Source organism: Adiantum capillus-veneris, chromosome 4 (genome assembly GCF_014529385.1).
Source record: "Adiantum capillus-veneris isolate H3 chromosome 4, ASM1452938v2, whole genome shotgun sequence".
NCBI classification, from domain to species: Eukaryota; Viridiplantae; Streptophyta; class Polypodiopsida; order Polypodiales; family Pteridaceae; genus Adiantum; species Adiantum capillus-veneris.
This window is the reverse complement of record NC_140934.1, coordinates 75617973-75631366: the sequence shown is the minus strand read 5'-3', so window position 1 is coordinate 75631366 and position 13394 is coordinate 75617973. Positions and strand designations below refer to the sequence as shown.

The 13394-nt window shown below is 42.2% G+C and overlaps 1 protein-coding gene across 1 annotated transcript; it reads right to left on the bottom strand.

Annotated features, from left to right (window-relative positions):
* Positions 1–9194: 9194 nt before the first annotated feature.
* LOC147459437 (uncharacterized) lies at positions 9195–9841 on the bottom strand. The gene has a single exon (XM_086509832.1). It carries the CDS (start codon positions 9829–9831, stop codon positions 9376–9378), a length of 456 nt encoding a protein of 151 aa, XP_086365958.1. The 5' UTR covers positions 9832–9841; the 3' UTR covers positions 9195–9375.
* Positions 9842–13394: the final 3553 nt, after the last annotated feature.

Sequence of the window (13394 nt, the reverse complement as noted above, 5' to 3'; positions counted from 1 at the left end):
GTTTACACCTAAAAGTTGTTAGAATGGCTGACAATATTAAAGAGAGTGAAATTAATGTTGATAACTTTGATTTTGCTCATGAGCAAGCTACTAATGATGCTTCAATGCTTGTTAATTATCTTGTTTCTAGGCTTCAACAAGCCATGGGCAATCCATCTCTCCAAAGTGAAGTGCAACGGCAGCTCCGTGCTCACGGGATTCTCCAAGTTCATCACCATGACGAGAGAACACCTAGGAAGCCTCCTTGTGAGACTACCAAAAGAGGTCTCTCTTCGATTCGGGAAGAAGAAGAGAATCCATATGAAGGGCTCAAGAACTTACTTCTTGATGATGCATCTCCTTCCCAAAGGAGAACTCAAGAGCCTCCACCGAAGGAACGAGAAAGAAGCGAGTCTCCCGCCACCTCGGCGGAGATGGCTCCACGAAGACGGCGGGCTAAACGCTCTCCATCACCACCAAAGCGGAGAAGACCATCACACTCTTCTCCACGCCATAATTCAAAGAGGGATGATAAAAAGCAAGAGAAGAAAAAGGCGAGAAAGAGGACACCCTCTTCTCCATCTTCTTTATCCTCTTCCTCTTATGAAAGCTATGGTGAAGACGACAAAGATCAAGACAAGAAAAAGGCGAGAAAGAGGTCACCCTCTTCTCCACCTTCTTCAAATTCTTCATCTTCTGAAGAAAGTGATGGTGGAACTTTTGAACCATCAAAAAGAAGAGGCCATAGGAAATCCTATGCCGCATGGAAGAGGTCGTCCAAGCTGAAGAAATTCAAAGAGGGAGGGAAGAGCATCTCTTTCCTTACCTATGATGGCACCTTCGGTGCTACAGACAAAGTTTTGGCCTTTATCCAACAATTCGATGCGGCGTTTGGAGATGAGGGCTTCACGGAGTCCTCTAAGCTACGCCATGTAGCTATGCACTTTCAAAAGTCCGCCAGACAATGGTGGTCTAGCCTACGAGCCAACGGTGAAGCTCCACGAACATGGAAGGCTTTAAGAGCTTCCATTATAAAGCAGTTTTTGGCCACCGATGCCAAAGACAAAGTACTCACCGAATGGCGAAGCTTAAAGCTCTCTCCCAATGAATCCATCCACAAATATGTAGACAAGTTTTGGGACCTACAACTCAAAGCCACTGTCTTCAAAAAGTTGGATTTTGGAGAGCAAAAGCAACAATTTTGTGCGGGCTTAACCGAAGAAATGGCGGAGTATGTCAACTCCCAAAGGCCACGTACCATATCGGCGGTAATACACCATACTATGGTGGCCTCGCGAATCAATTTCCAAACGGGGGGTAAAAGAAATAATAAGCCCCCGGAAAACAAAGGTTCCAATGAGCCTAAGGGGAAGGACAATGTCCAAAAGTCTCCTAAGGGCAATTCCAACAAAGCTAAAGAGAAGGGAGTTTACAAAGGAAAGAATAAACTCTCTCCTGAAGAGCTTGAGCGTTATCGTAAAGATAACCGGTGTTTCAAGTGCGGCGAACAAGGGCATGCGTACCACGCTTGTCCCCAAAAGAACAACCGCCAAGATCCTCCTAGAGCTTCTTTGGTTGAAATCCAAGAGGAGGAGATTCACCAAACTCACCACAAAGGATCTCCTCTATGCCATGCTTGGGGAAAGGTAAGAGAACATGATGCTTTTATTCTCTTTGACCCTGGTTCTACTCACAATTTCATATCTATGGAGTTAGCCACCAAGCTAGGCATACAATCCTACGAGATGGGAGATATCCTACCCGCAGACAGTGCCTTCAAGGGGCAAGAAGCTTCAGTCACTCCCTTAATCGGGAAATTGAGGCTTCATGTCCAAGGCTATGTGGACAAAGAGGATTTCTTTATCTCTCCTCTCAAGCATGAGGATGTAATCCTAGGGGCACCATGGTTTGACCGTTTGGCTGCCCATGTTAAATTTCCTGAAAGGAGAATCTCCTTTAAGTTCAGGGAAAAGGACATGTATATAGATGCTAGGGAGATGGGTAACACCATCCCCATTGTACATACACCAGCTTTCAACAAGTCAATAAAGAGCTCTATTTCCGTGTACATGATTTTTCTTAAAGATTCTCAAAATGAACCTAATGCTTTAGCAAAAGAAAATAAAAGCAATCAAAAGGAATTAGAGTTATCCAATTTTCTCAAGGGGTTTCAAGATGTCTTTATTGACGACATCCCTTGTGAGTTACCTCCTAAACGAGGTAATGACGACCATGCAATTGAACTTCTTCCAGGAAGTTCACCGCCTAACAAACCTCCTTATAGAGTTTCTCAAGCTCAACAAGAGGAGATTATGCGGCAAGTGCATGAGTTAATTGAGAAGGGCATGGTTAGGCCTAGCTCATCTCCATTTTGCTCACCTGTGCTATTAGTGCAAAAGAAAGACGGCACATATCGTATGTGTGTCGACTATAGAGCACTAAATAGGATCACTATCAAGAATAGGTTTCCCGTTCCACGGGTAGAAGACCTATTTGATAAGCTACAAGGATCGACCTACTTCAGTAGGATTGACCTAAAAAGTGGCTATCATCAAATAAGGATAGTTGATCAAGACATTGTAAAGACCGCATTTCGTACTACATTTGGTCTTTACGAATACATTGTCATGCCTTTTGGCTTGACTAATGCACCAGCCACATTTAACCGCTTGATGGAGAAGCTGTTCAGACCTCATCGAACCTTCACTGGAGTGTTCTTTGATGATATTATCATCTACTCTAATTCATTAGAGGAACATAAGCAACACCTCCAGGTAATATTTCAAGTTTTAAGAGAGAATAAACTTTATGTTAATCGAAAGAAAAGTGAATTTTTCTTGCAAGAGATTCAATATTTAGGTCACATTATCTCTCAAGATGGAATCCAAATGGATCCATCTAAGTTAGAGGTAATAAAAGGATGGCCTAAACCAAGGAATCTTCATGAACTAAGAAGCTTTATAGGTATGTGTGCATACTATAGACGCTTCATAGAAAAGTTCTCACAAATTGCGGGACCATTACATGACCTAACAAAGAAAAATGTTAGGTATACGTGGTCTGCTAAGGAGAACAATGCTTTCGAAAAGCTTAAAGAAAAGCTTATCTCTCAACCTGTGCTTACACTACCGGATCTCTCAAAACCATTTGAGGTCCAATGTGATGCTTGTGGTGATTGCCTTGGGGCTGTTTTGCTCCAAGAAGGGCACGCCATAGGCTATGAGAGTCGAAGGCTCGACCCTGTTGAGCAAGCTTTAGGCATATACGAAAAAGAACTCCTTGCAGTTCTACATGCCTTAGACTCATGGAAGCACTATTTATTGGGGACTCCTTTCATTCTGCGAACGGATCACCAAAGTCTTAAGTACTTCATGACGCAGACCAAGCTCTCCGACAAACAAATGAGGTGGGCAAATTTCCTTTCGCAATTTCATTTTCATATTGCTCACATTGCTGGCAAGCATAATCAAGTAGCCGATGCACTCTCAAGACGACCGAGAGTGAATGCGGTTTCCATAGCAACTCACAATGATCTATCTTTAATGATAGATGAGTATGCTATTGATCCCGATTTTAGAGATGTGATTTCAGCCCTTGCATTAGGGAAGAAAGAAGAACCATTTACTTTACAAGATGGTTATCTTCTCTATGGCAATAGACTATGCGTTACTAACTCACTACGTGAGAAAGTAATGTATGAATCTCATGCTCCCCCATATGCGGGGCATAGAGGGATTCAGTCTACCCTAAAGGGAATTGAAACATATTTCTATTGGCCTACCATGAAAGTGAACATACATGAGTATGTTTCCAAATGTGTGGTATGTCAAAAGACAAAATTTGATAGAGGGAAGCAACTTGGATTGCTTCAACCCTTGCCAATCCCTAATTCACCATGGGAGAGCATATCCATGGATTTTATCTTTGGATTGCCTAAGTCTATCCATGGGAATACGGGAATATGGACGATAGTAGACAGGTTCAGTAAACAAGCTCATTTTATACCTGTCAAAAAGACTATCAAAGCCCATCAAATGGCAACCCTCTTCATTTCGCAAATTTTCAAGTACCATGGCTTGCCAATGTCCATAGTGTCGGATAGAGATCCTAGAATGACCAGTAATTTCTGGAAGGGTCTCTTTGAGAATTTAGGAACAAGGCTAAACTTCTCTTCGGCCTATCATCCACAAACTGATGGCCAAAGTGAAATAGCTAACCTAACTATTCTTGATCTACTAAAAGCCTATGTAACGGAAGTAGATCAAAGATCCCAATGGGAGAAGTACTTACCCTTAGTAGAGTATGCTTACAATAACACTGTACATACTTCTACAGGAAAAGCACCTTTCGAGGTAATTGAGGGAAGATCAAAAAGTCCCTTGCTACTTAAGGTACATGGGAAGATCTTCGTTGCAGATGAGTATAGCCGAGACCTACAAGAATCTTTCCAAAAGATTAAGGATGCTATCTCTATCTCACAGCAAAGGCAAAAGGCTGCTGCTGACAAGCACAGAAGAGCCCAAGCCTTTAAAGAAAACGATTGGGTCTTGTTAAAGTTTCCCAAGGCTCGATTAAGGCACACGACGGGCAAGAATCCTACGGGCCACCAAAAATACTATGCTAAATTAGCAAAAAGGTACTATGGTCCCTTCCAGATTCTTAGGCCAATCAATGAGATGGCCTATCAACTTAAATTACCCAATCATTGGCTCATACACAATGCTTTTCATGTGAGCCTCTTAAAGCCTTACAAAGGAGAGCCACCTCAAGAACCAACTATTGAAGACCCACCGGAGATCGAGGACCACGAAGAGGTGCTGCAGCCCGAGTCCATTCTCCGACATGAAGACAAGGTATTAAGAGGCGGTAAGACTATCCGACGATATCTTATTAAGTTTAAGAATTATCCTTTTGAAGATGCTAGATGGATGCAAGGCATACAATTAAAGGATAACCTAAACCTTGTCAATGCTTACAATGCTTCCCAAGAGTAAGCAAATGTACAAAATGTTAAAAAATGAACAAAAATTTTTGTCTTATAAGACTCTCTTTTTCTTTATTTGTGCACAAAAATGAAGTAGTATGCATGCTTAGATCAAGTTTGCGGAGACGACGTCTCCCAAACACCAAGTAGAGCTTGTCACTCTACTATGGAAGACTGATAGGACTAATGTGCAGACATGCTTGCGGCAGCCTCAGGCTCTCTAGCGCCAAATGGACTAGTCATCCATTATGGAATGATGTCGTAGGGTAACATAGGGATCCTCTACCCGCTAAGAAAAGGACTCATGCATATGCTTTATCTTCTCTACACCATAGTCGAGGACGACTATGATTTCAAGAGAGAGGTAATGTCATAATAATCAATCTCTAATTCTCCTAAATGATTTTCTCATATTAAACTGATCATTTAATGTGGGGAAGTGCCAAGGGAGAAAAAGCTAGAATATTGGTTAAGTTAGCAGACCGGCCACAGTAGGGATCCAAAGGAGGGAAAATAGGGATCCAAAGGGGGGGCCATCTGCAAAAGAGCCATGTGAAACAACGGGCTAAAAAGACCCTAAGGTTCAGCCCATTAAGACTTCCAAAATGCTAAGGTTCCAAGATTCAAAGGTTGTGTCCAAAGGTCAACCTTAGGGAAAATTGGATGCTTAAGTGTGTACCCAAAAAGTCTTTCTGCATCCCTACATGGGAGGGGGCGAGCCCCAAAGCTAGGGGATGAGAGAGAAAACCACACACACACACACAGGCTCCCTTTACACAAAGGGAATGAGGGACACATGTCAGCTCCCTAGGCCAGATGCCCACAAGGTGTGCCCAATTCCTATTGGAAGACCCTTGAAGTGGACCAATGAGAATTAAGCTAGAGTAAATCTAGTTTAATTAATTTAAAAACATTTAATAAAAGAAACCAATAAGAATTAAGTGTCCTAGAAGACTATTGGGCAGTCTCCCAAGGGGTCCAATGAGCATTCAGAAGCCCCATGGCTTGCCTGATTCCTATTGGCCAGGAGGCAAAGGGGTCCAATGAGAGTTTAGTTTAATTATTTAATTATCTAAAGCTCTCACAAAAGGGGAAAGGGGGACACATGTCAGAAGGCTATCACTTATGCTGCTTAATCCCTATTGGCTTGACCTGGGGAGGTCCAATGAGGCAAAAGCCAGACTAATTTAGCAGCTAGGGCTCGCCCAAGAGAGAGAGGGGGCTGATTTTTGCTTGGCATGGACACACACACTCTCACACTTGACCATGTGTGAAGGGAAAATACTCTATCTCCTCCCAAGCTTTAATGGAGAGCTCATCACCTACTCCAAGCTTGTGAGATAGAAGCCTACATCAACACTCTCTTGGCATGTGGATGCAAATCCAACCAAGAGCCAAGCTTCAATGCATGCTCATCTTCTCTACCAAGCTAATTACTAAGCTAAGCTATGCTAATATGAGTGATTATGTGAGGAGATGTACTTCTTTCTCGTAAGATACTTCTTTTTCCTCTCAATCTACTCTCATACCCTGCTAGCTCTCACCATCTTCGAAGGTGTGTGAGGTCTTGGGTCTGAGAACGGGGATAATTCAAGTTGTGTTTGATTAAGTGTTTTGCTTGGTGTATGAAGCTTCCATCTTCATTGCACTAGCTCGTCTTGAAGGAACACAAAGAATTGTATTGTACAATGTCTCTCTTGATGGGAGAAACCATAATACAAAGCCTTTTGGAGGGGGGACCGGCTCCATGCAAATCCGGTCCTCAACTGTTGTCAATAGCTTAATTGCTCTCTCTCTTTTGAAAGTATTGTCGATGCTATCTAACTAGGTGTTATGCTTTTTGTTGCTCTCTCTCCACCCAAGCACTCTTGTAATTCTCATTAGGAATCTATTCTAATGAAATGCCCACTATGTTCATGCTAATTTCCGCTACAAATAAGATTTTAGGCCATTAAATGTTACACCTGGAGGGGTCCAATGAGCTTCAAGCATGACCTAAAAAGGGGGGGGGTCGACCAAAGCAAGAAGGGGGGTTTCTTTGGGGGGTATACTCTCCCACACACACTCACACACACTCTCATCGTGTGAAGTGCAAACTTGTTCAAGAGCTCCATCTCCTTCTCCAAGCTAGTAGAGAAGTTGAGAGCCTGCACCAACACTCTTGGCTATGGAATGCAAATCCAACCAAGAGCCACGCTTCAATGCTTAGGCTTGCCATCTTCTCCATCTTTATTAATATGCTAGCAAGAAGAGTGATGATAAGTGAGGAACTATTTCTTTCTCCTATGAATCAATCAATCAATGCATGAGCTTGTGCATCTTTTATATCCCAAAGAGCTTGCTCGACCGTAGGCAAAACATCTCTAACAGCAACAATCCTTGCAGCAAGACCTGCAACATCCTCAACACCACATGTATCCTCAGAACTAGGAGGTACATCAATGCCCTGCACAATGTTCCAAATGCCCTTTGACACAAGAACATGTTGCATCATATAAGTCCACACAAGGTAATTGTCCCCATCCAATCTGTCATATGTAGCAAACATCTTGAACACAATTATGTTGTTGTCAGCCATGGTAAATGTTGCACCTAATGTGAAAACTGTCCAAAAAGAGGAGAAGGAAAGCGAGAACAACACGTGCTATATAGCACAAACCGTAGAAGAGTAACGGACTTGTTTTGCAAAAAACGGCACTGATAAAATTTCTACACAAAATGACGAAATAGCCTGCACAGTACTGCCTATAGTGGAAACGGAGGCCGAAGTGAGCCCAAATCAGAAATCTGAGCAGAGTGAGCTCTTCGAGACTTCCCAAAATAATTAGTTGACATGTGAACGCTCGACAAAGCTCAAAAAAATGAAGAAACTGAGCAAACGTGTGCTGGAGCTGCTGGCGACTAAGCCCGGGAGGAGGCAACCTGCTCTGATACCAATTTTTGGAATTAGGGTTACAGGAAAACACACACAACTTGGAGAAGAGGAAGGAAGCTCAAGGCACACAACAGAGAGTGTTTTACTTAGTGTGCAATGGAAAGATAGATAGCCCTAGAATGATGGGCATATATACAATGCACGGGGAGGAAAAACCTCCTAATGAGGGAAAAAATGCCGCGACTGTCCTAAGTGTGTTCACACATCAGTACCACATGTTTATGGTAAAAACAACCCAAGGCTCTTTTTCCAAATATAACAGGATGAGAAGGAAAATGAGTAACACGGTCTATTTTTATAAAAGTAAAGACCACTTCTGCGCTTCCATGCATGAAGTGTACACCCTCTCTTCCTCCTTGTCAATTTTGGCAGTTAGCAAAGAGCTTCGATCTGACTATGGAGGTGAGCTATGGTTCTAGGTTCTTTCTTTGCCAATGTAATGTTCTTATAAATTAGTTTCAAGTTGTAGTAGAGGTTGTCGTTCATTGAATTATACTTTAGCAACAATTGCAATTTTATATGGTATTTATCCTCCAATATGCAAATGGGACCTCTTTCTTTGTAGGACCAAATGTTACATGTGAATATTGTTTTTGTAGTCAAATTCAATCTCAAAAGTGCCAAATCATGAGTTTGATAAAAGGGAGGAGGGCCTCGGGGGGGTGTTTGTGTGTGTGTGTGTGTGTGTGCGTGTGTGTGTGTGTTTGGACTATGTAGTAATCATGTTAATGTACCACGTGAGTTCAATAGGAGGGTTTTTGAAATGCAGAAATTATGCAAAAATTTTAAGCAATTTAATAGCCATACATTAAAATACGGGGTCTTTATATATATTCTATTTTGGACAAAAATGCTAAAATAAGGGGTCATATTAAATTACCGCACGAATGTACGTTAGATGGGGGTACTGAGAATAGTGTACCCCTGGCCGAGGAGGGAGGGGGGGGTTTCACAAAAGTAGTTCTTGATAGGATGTCAGTGTCTCGAAATTCTCTCGTTAAGCTTTGTAAACACAATTTTTTGAATGATTTTTTCCACAATAGTTCAACAAATCTAGTACCATAAATTCTAAGATGTTTGAAGAGGCTTGATAGCCTCGTCCTGCAAATAAATTAGGTTATTAGTTTTTGCTCTTAGGGGGCAAGCTTAGCCTATGATTTTGAATGAACTTGGTGAATCATGTATAAATAGCCACATTAGTAAATTGATTCTTGATTTTGGAGAGTATCTCAATATCTCTTATTACAAAAATGAATGAGTGCATCCAACATTGTTATGCGAAGGAAGCTAATGCAATGAGAGAAGAAATCCTCTTATAGTATCATGTACATCCAACATTGTCATAAGGAGGAAGCAAAACGAAATGAGAGAACAAATTCTCTGATAGTATGATTGTTGGTCCATTACAGGCTCTTGTGGGAGAGTTGCAAATCTACAGCTTTCTTCCTTCCACAAAGAGCTCCGGATTGAGGTCATGTCAAAGCTCCAACTCCTTCTCCTCCTCCTCCGCTTCTTGCTGGACAGCGCAGGCAAGAACGCTTCCTGGGTCAATCAGGAACTGCAGCGGGCAGCCTCGCAGGCCCCTTGCAATGGCGCTCATGATCTCGTGCATCTGCGCCGCAAACTCGCTCGGTCCCACCGCACCATCGCCATCTCTATCAAAGAGGCCGAAGAGCACATTCTGCAGCTGCTGATTCTGCTTCTGCACTTCATGCTCCGCCGATGCAGACAGACTGGCTGCCAGGCGCTCCTCATGCCCCGCTAGGTCGTCAAAGAGGCGCAGGCTTTCCAATGACCTGCACAGCTCGGCTTGCGAGAGGAAGCCATCGCCATCTTCGTCGAACTCCTTGAACTGAGCGTCCACGGCTTCTTCGAACCTGGGGCCTTTCACGAAATTCAGCAGGATGGCCTCCGAAACTAGGGTTGCCATCATTGATTGATTGCTTATCGTCTTCTAGGGCACAGACTATCCTTTTATACTTCGCGAAAAGCAAAGTGGTGCAAAAGCTTAAAAGCTTCACTTTTGATTGCGAAGCCTGCGCCCTCCAAGGTTTGTTCCCCAGCATACTAAAAACTCTTCTGGTTTTTAGGTCAAACCTTGAAGGATTTGTTGGTTTACACTGAAACTCGTAAAATTTTATCGGTTTTCTTTAGGACATTAAACCCAAAACCTAGCCTAGATTTTACGATCTAAGCCGGTCAACCAAGCTTGCTTGGTGGGCCTTGCTATACAATGTTGTAGCAACTAATGATTAGACAAACATGGAATTGTCTTTAAATGAAAGAATGCATTAGTAATTTGAGTACTCTATATAATTTGACATTAGGAATAAATTGAACATGGAAAAGGTATTGTATTACATAGCGCATGCATTGGCTATTAACTGTATGCAAAGAAATACATTTCTAATTAATATTTGTAGACGTTGATCAACATCGAGTGTATACCAACAAAAATAACATGCAGGTAAAGTAAATTGAAGGAAACACTATGAAATTCTAAAATAGGCAAATACATAAATTATCGGTAGACTGTAATTATAAGAACTGAAGCGCTTTATTGACTTGACAATCTTGTATAGGTGTTTCTCAATTGTACGTCCAAGTTGCAGTTAGGTGCAAAAGTAAAAATGCTAAATATACAGTGCACGTCTGAGGTGTCCACTAGAAAATATGTAAGATAGCACTTGTGCACAAAATAAGAAATTTATAATTAGGTACATTTACAGAAAAATGTACTTACATAAATGTTTTTAAATTGAAAACGTTAAGATTTTCAGACATAAAGGCTAGTTTTATCACAAAAATGCATACATAAGGGATACATATAATACTTGAAAATATACAGGTAAGGGATTAGTTAAATATCTCTTGTTCGCATGTGCTATATGCAATTTTTACATAGTGGACTTTGAGGGAGTGCACGTAATACAGAAATACCATACAAAAGTATGGTGGAGAGTTGACATTGTAGTCTCTCCAAATATCATAAGAAACAAGACAAAGCAAACGAACCTTGCACTGTTGTCGAGCTAGAAGTGTTGGACAAAGCAAATGCATAGGCATGGGGAATTAGATGCCCAGACAAGGAGCCTTGTAGTGTTGTCAAGCTAGAGTCATGGTTGTGTAGTCAAAACATCCACTGCTGTAAATATTTATCCTTTTTGTGACACACAAAACAACAGTTAACACAAATGCAGAAGATGCAAGAGATAGATTAAACTTAAAGAGACATAGATCTAACTTTAAGTTCTATGTTATAGACTGTGTATGATTTATTGTAGTGATAATTTCTCAATTCATAACTTCTGGCACAATCATTATAGTTGAATGGCTCAATCAGCAGGCTGTAAATACTAAGCTGGGGGACACCTCATTTAGTTGTTTTGAATCTACACTATACTGTTGAAATGAAAAATTCAAACCGTTTGAAGCAATATTAACTTTGTGTTCTGCTAAAACCCTTTAAACTAAGCTAGACAGGACAATGGTTCAGTCATGAGATGGTCTTCCAAATTTTTCTATTGGCATCACTGAGGTAAAAGTAGAAGATGGGACATTGGACAAGTACTAAATAACATTGAGGAGTGTGATGGCTCATTGGACAATACTATTTAAAGCCAACCAAATGAATATCATCCTCTCTGTGGTGGTTTCTTTGTCTTATATACTTTTTTCATGTTGATCATGTCTAGCCCGATCTTGTATCATGGAGTTCTAGACTTGGGCTAATGTCCTGAATAAATTGTTTACTATTTGGCTGTAGAGCAAAGGGTTCTCACTTTGTTTTTATCACAGTGATTCTAGCTCTATTTTTATTGTGTTGGTCTTGTTGAATGGCAAAAGCGTTCAACACACAAGAATAGGTTAATATTGCATTTGGGAAAACCAGCCAAGATTGTGTTTCCCCACATTGCTTTGTCTCAACCATTTTGGACATATCTTGCAATTTGCATGCTCTAGGATTTGTACAAGGAGAGGCATATGAGCCTTTCAGATGAGCACGTTGTCGTGCAGCTCCGCTTCCATGATAAGAAAAAGAGCAGAGAAATGCAAGCCAAGCTTCTTTGAAGCCTACTTGATTAATGGTCAGTGATGAGGGCTTGTTAACAAGCCAAGTCTAATGATTAATGTATGCCAGATGCGGCTTTAAAGGGCCAATCGATGCCTTAATGATGCCAAAAATGGACTATACTTAAAGTGAGCACAGATAGAATATTATGATCCAGAATTGTAGTGCTTGAAGAGCTCTATCGGCCTATTTTTACGGCTCGTCGATTGGAGCTACGGTGAAGAAGCTATGGCAGTTTAAAGTTTAAGTCGATTGCAGATCCGTACCGGATTGGGCAACTGCAGCTGAGATGACAGAATTGAAATGAATGCACGGGCCTAAAGTGCTCACTTTGTGGACCGCGTTGGTCTTTACAGATCAGCAATTGGAGTTCCGGTTGCCAAGTTATTGGCCGTTAAAGATTCCCCGGGGGCCGGTTCTGTGCTGGGCCGGTCGCCTCGGTCGGAGCGCCATCTGGAAATTCACAGCCATAACAGAGTTAGTATGCATTTTATGTAGCTTGAGAGGTTTACAGGGATTTACGGCTCGTTAGGCAAAGTCCGACTTGATCAGAAAAAAGGGCTTGAAGCAGATGACAATTGTTGGCGTGTTACTGAACTGGGTAATTGTGGCATTATTTGAGATGCTAGTATGGACAGTAAAATTCATGATGATATGGTTAGTGAAGGATTGTTGGAAGAGACGACAAAGTGAAGGATTGTTGGAAGAGACGACATGCTTGGCAATGCCCTGGTTGTTATGTATGATAAATTCGGTGCCGTTAAAAGGTTGCCCGACTTGAGAAGGCCGCCGCCCAAAGGCAACCAAAGAATTGGGCATTGCACGCCGATAGTGAACCTTTGCCCGCCCATTTAAGCCTAAAGGCCTCAACCTATGGCCGCCCACTCAACCCCAAGGGCATGGCCGCCCACTCAAAACCAAAAGGCCGCCCAAAACAATTAAGAGGGCCACCCTTAATTTTAAGAAGTGGGAAAACAAGAGAAAAAGGAAGGTTGGCCATGGCGTGAGCGACGGGAGATGGCGCGGGCAGCAATAGAAAAACTCGCGCAGGCCGCAGAGTTGCTCGGACAACAATGGCCAAGAGACGAAATTTGGTCAGCTCGCCGAGGCGAAGAATGTCGGTGTCGAAACCGGCAATTTCAGTGCTGTTTGAAGTCCGCCATTGCCACGTCATAGAGGCAGTTTTTTTTGCCTCCCTAGCAACGATGGCGCCGTCGTTGCTAAGGGAGGAAGGGGCTTAAAATAGGGCCTTTTTTGCATGATAAGGGACTCGAGCAAGTGAAACGAGGGCAAGAAGGAGGAGAGGCACGAAGATAAGGCGGGGAGGGCTCGGAGCATGGAGAAAGCTCTCTCTCTCTCGCTGTCATGCTCGGCAAGACAACGAAGCAACAATCCTTCTCTCTCTCGCTCTCATCCTCAAGCGA

Coding starts and splice junctions, on each gene's coding strand:
- LOC147459437 (XM_086509832.1), bottom strand. CDS start 9,831: ATGATGGCAACCCTAGTTTCGGAGGCCATCCTGCTGAATTTCGTGAAA.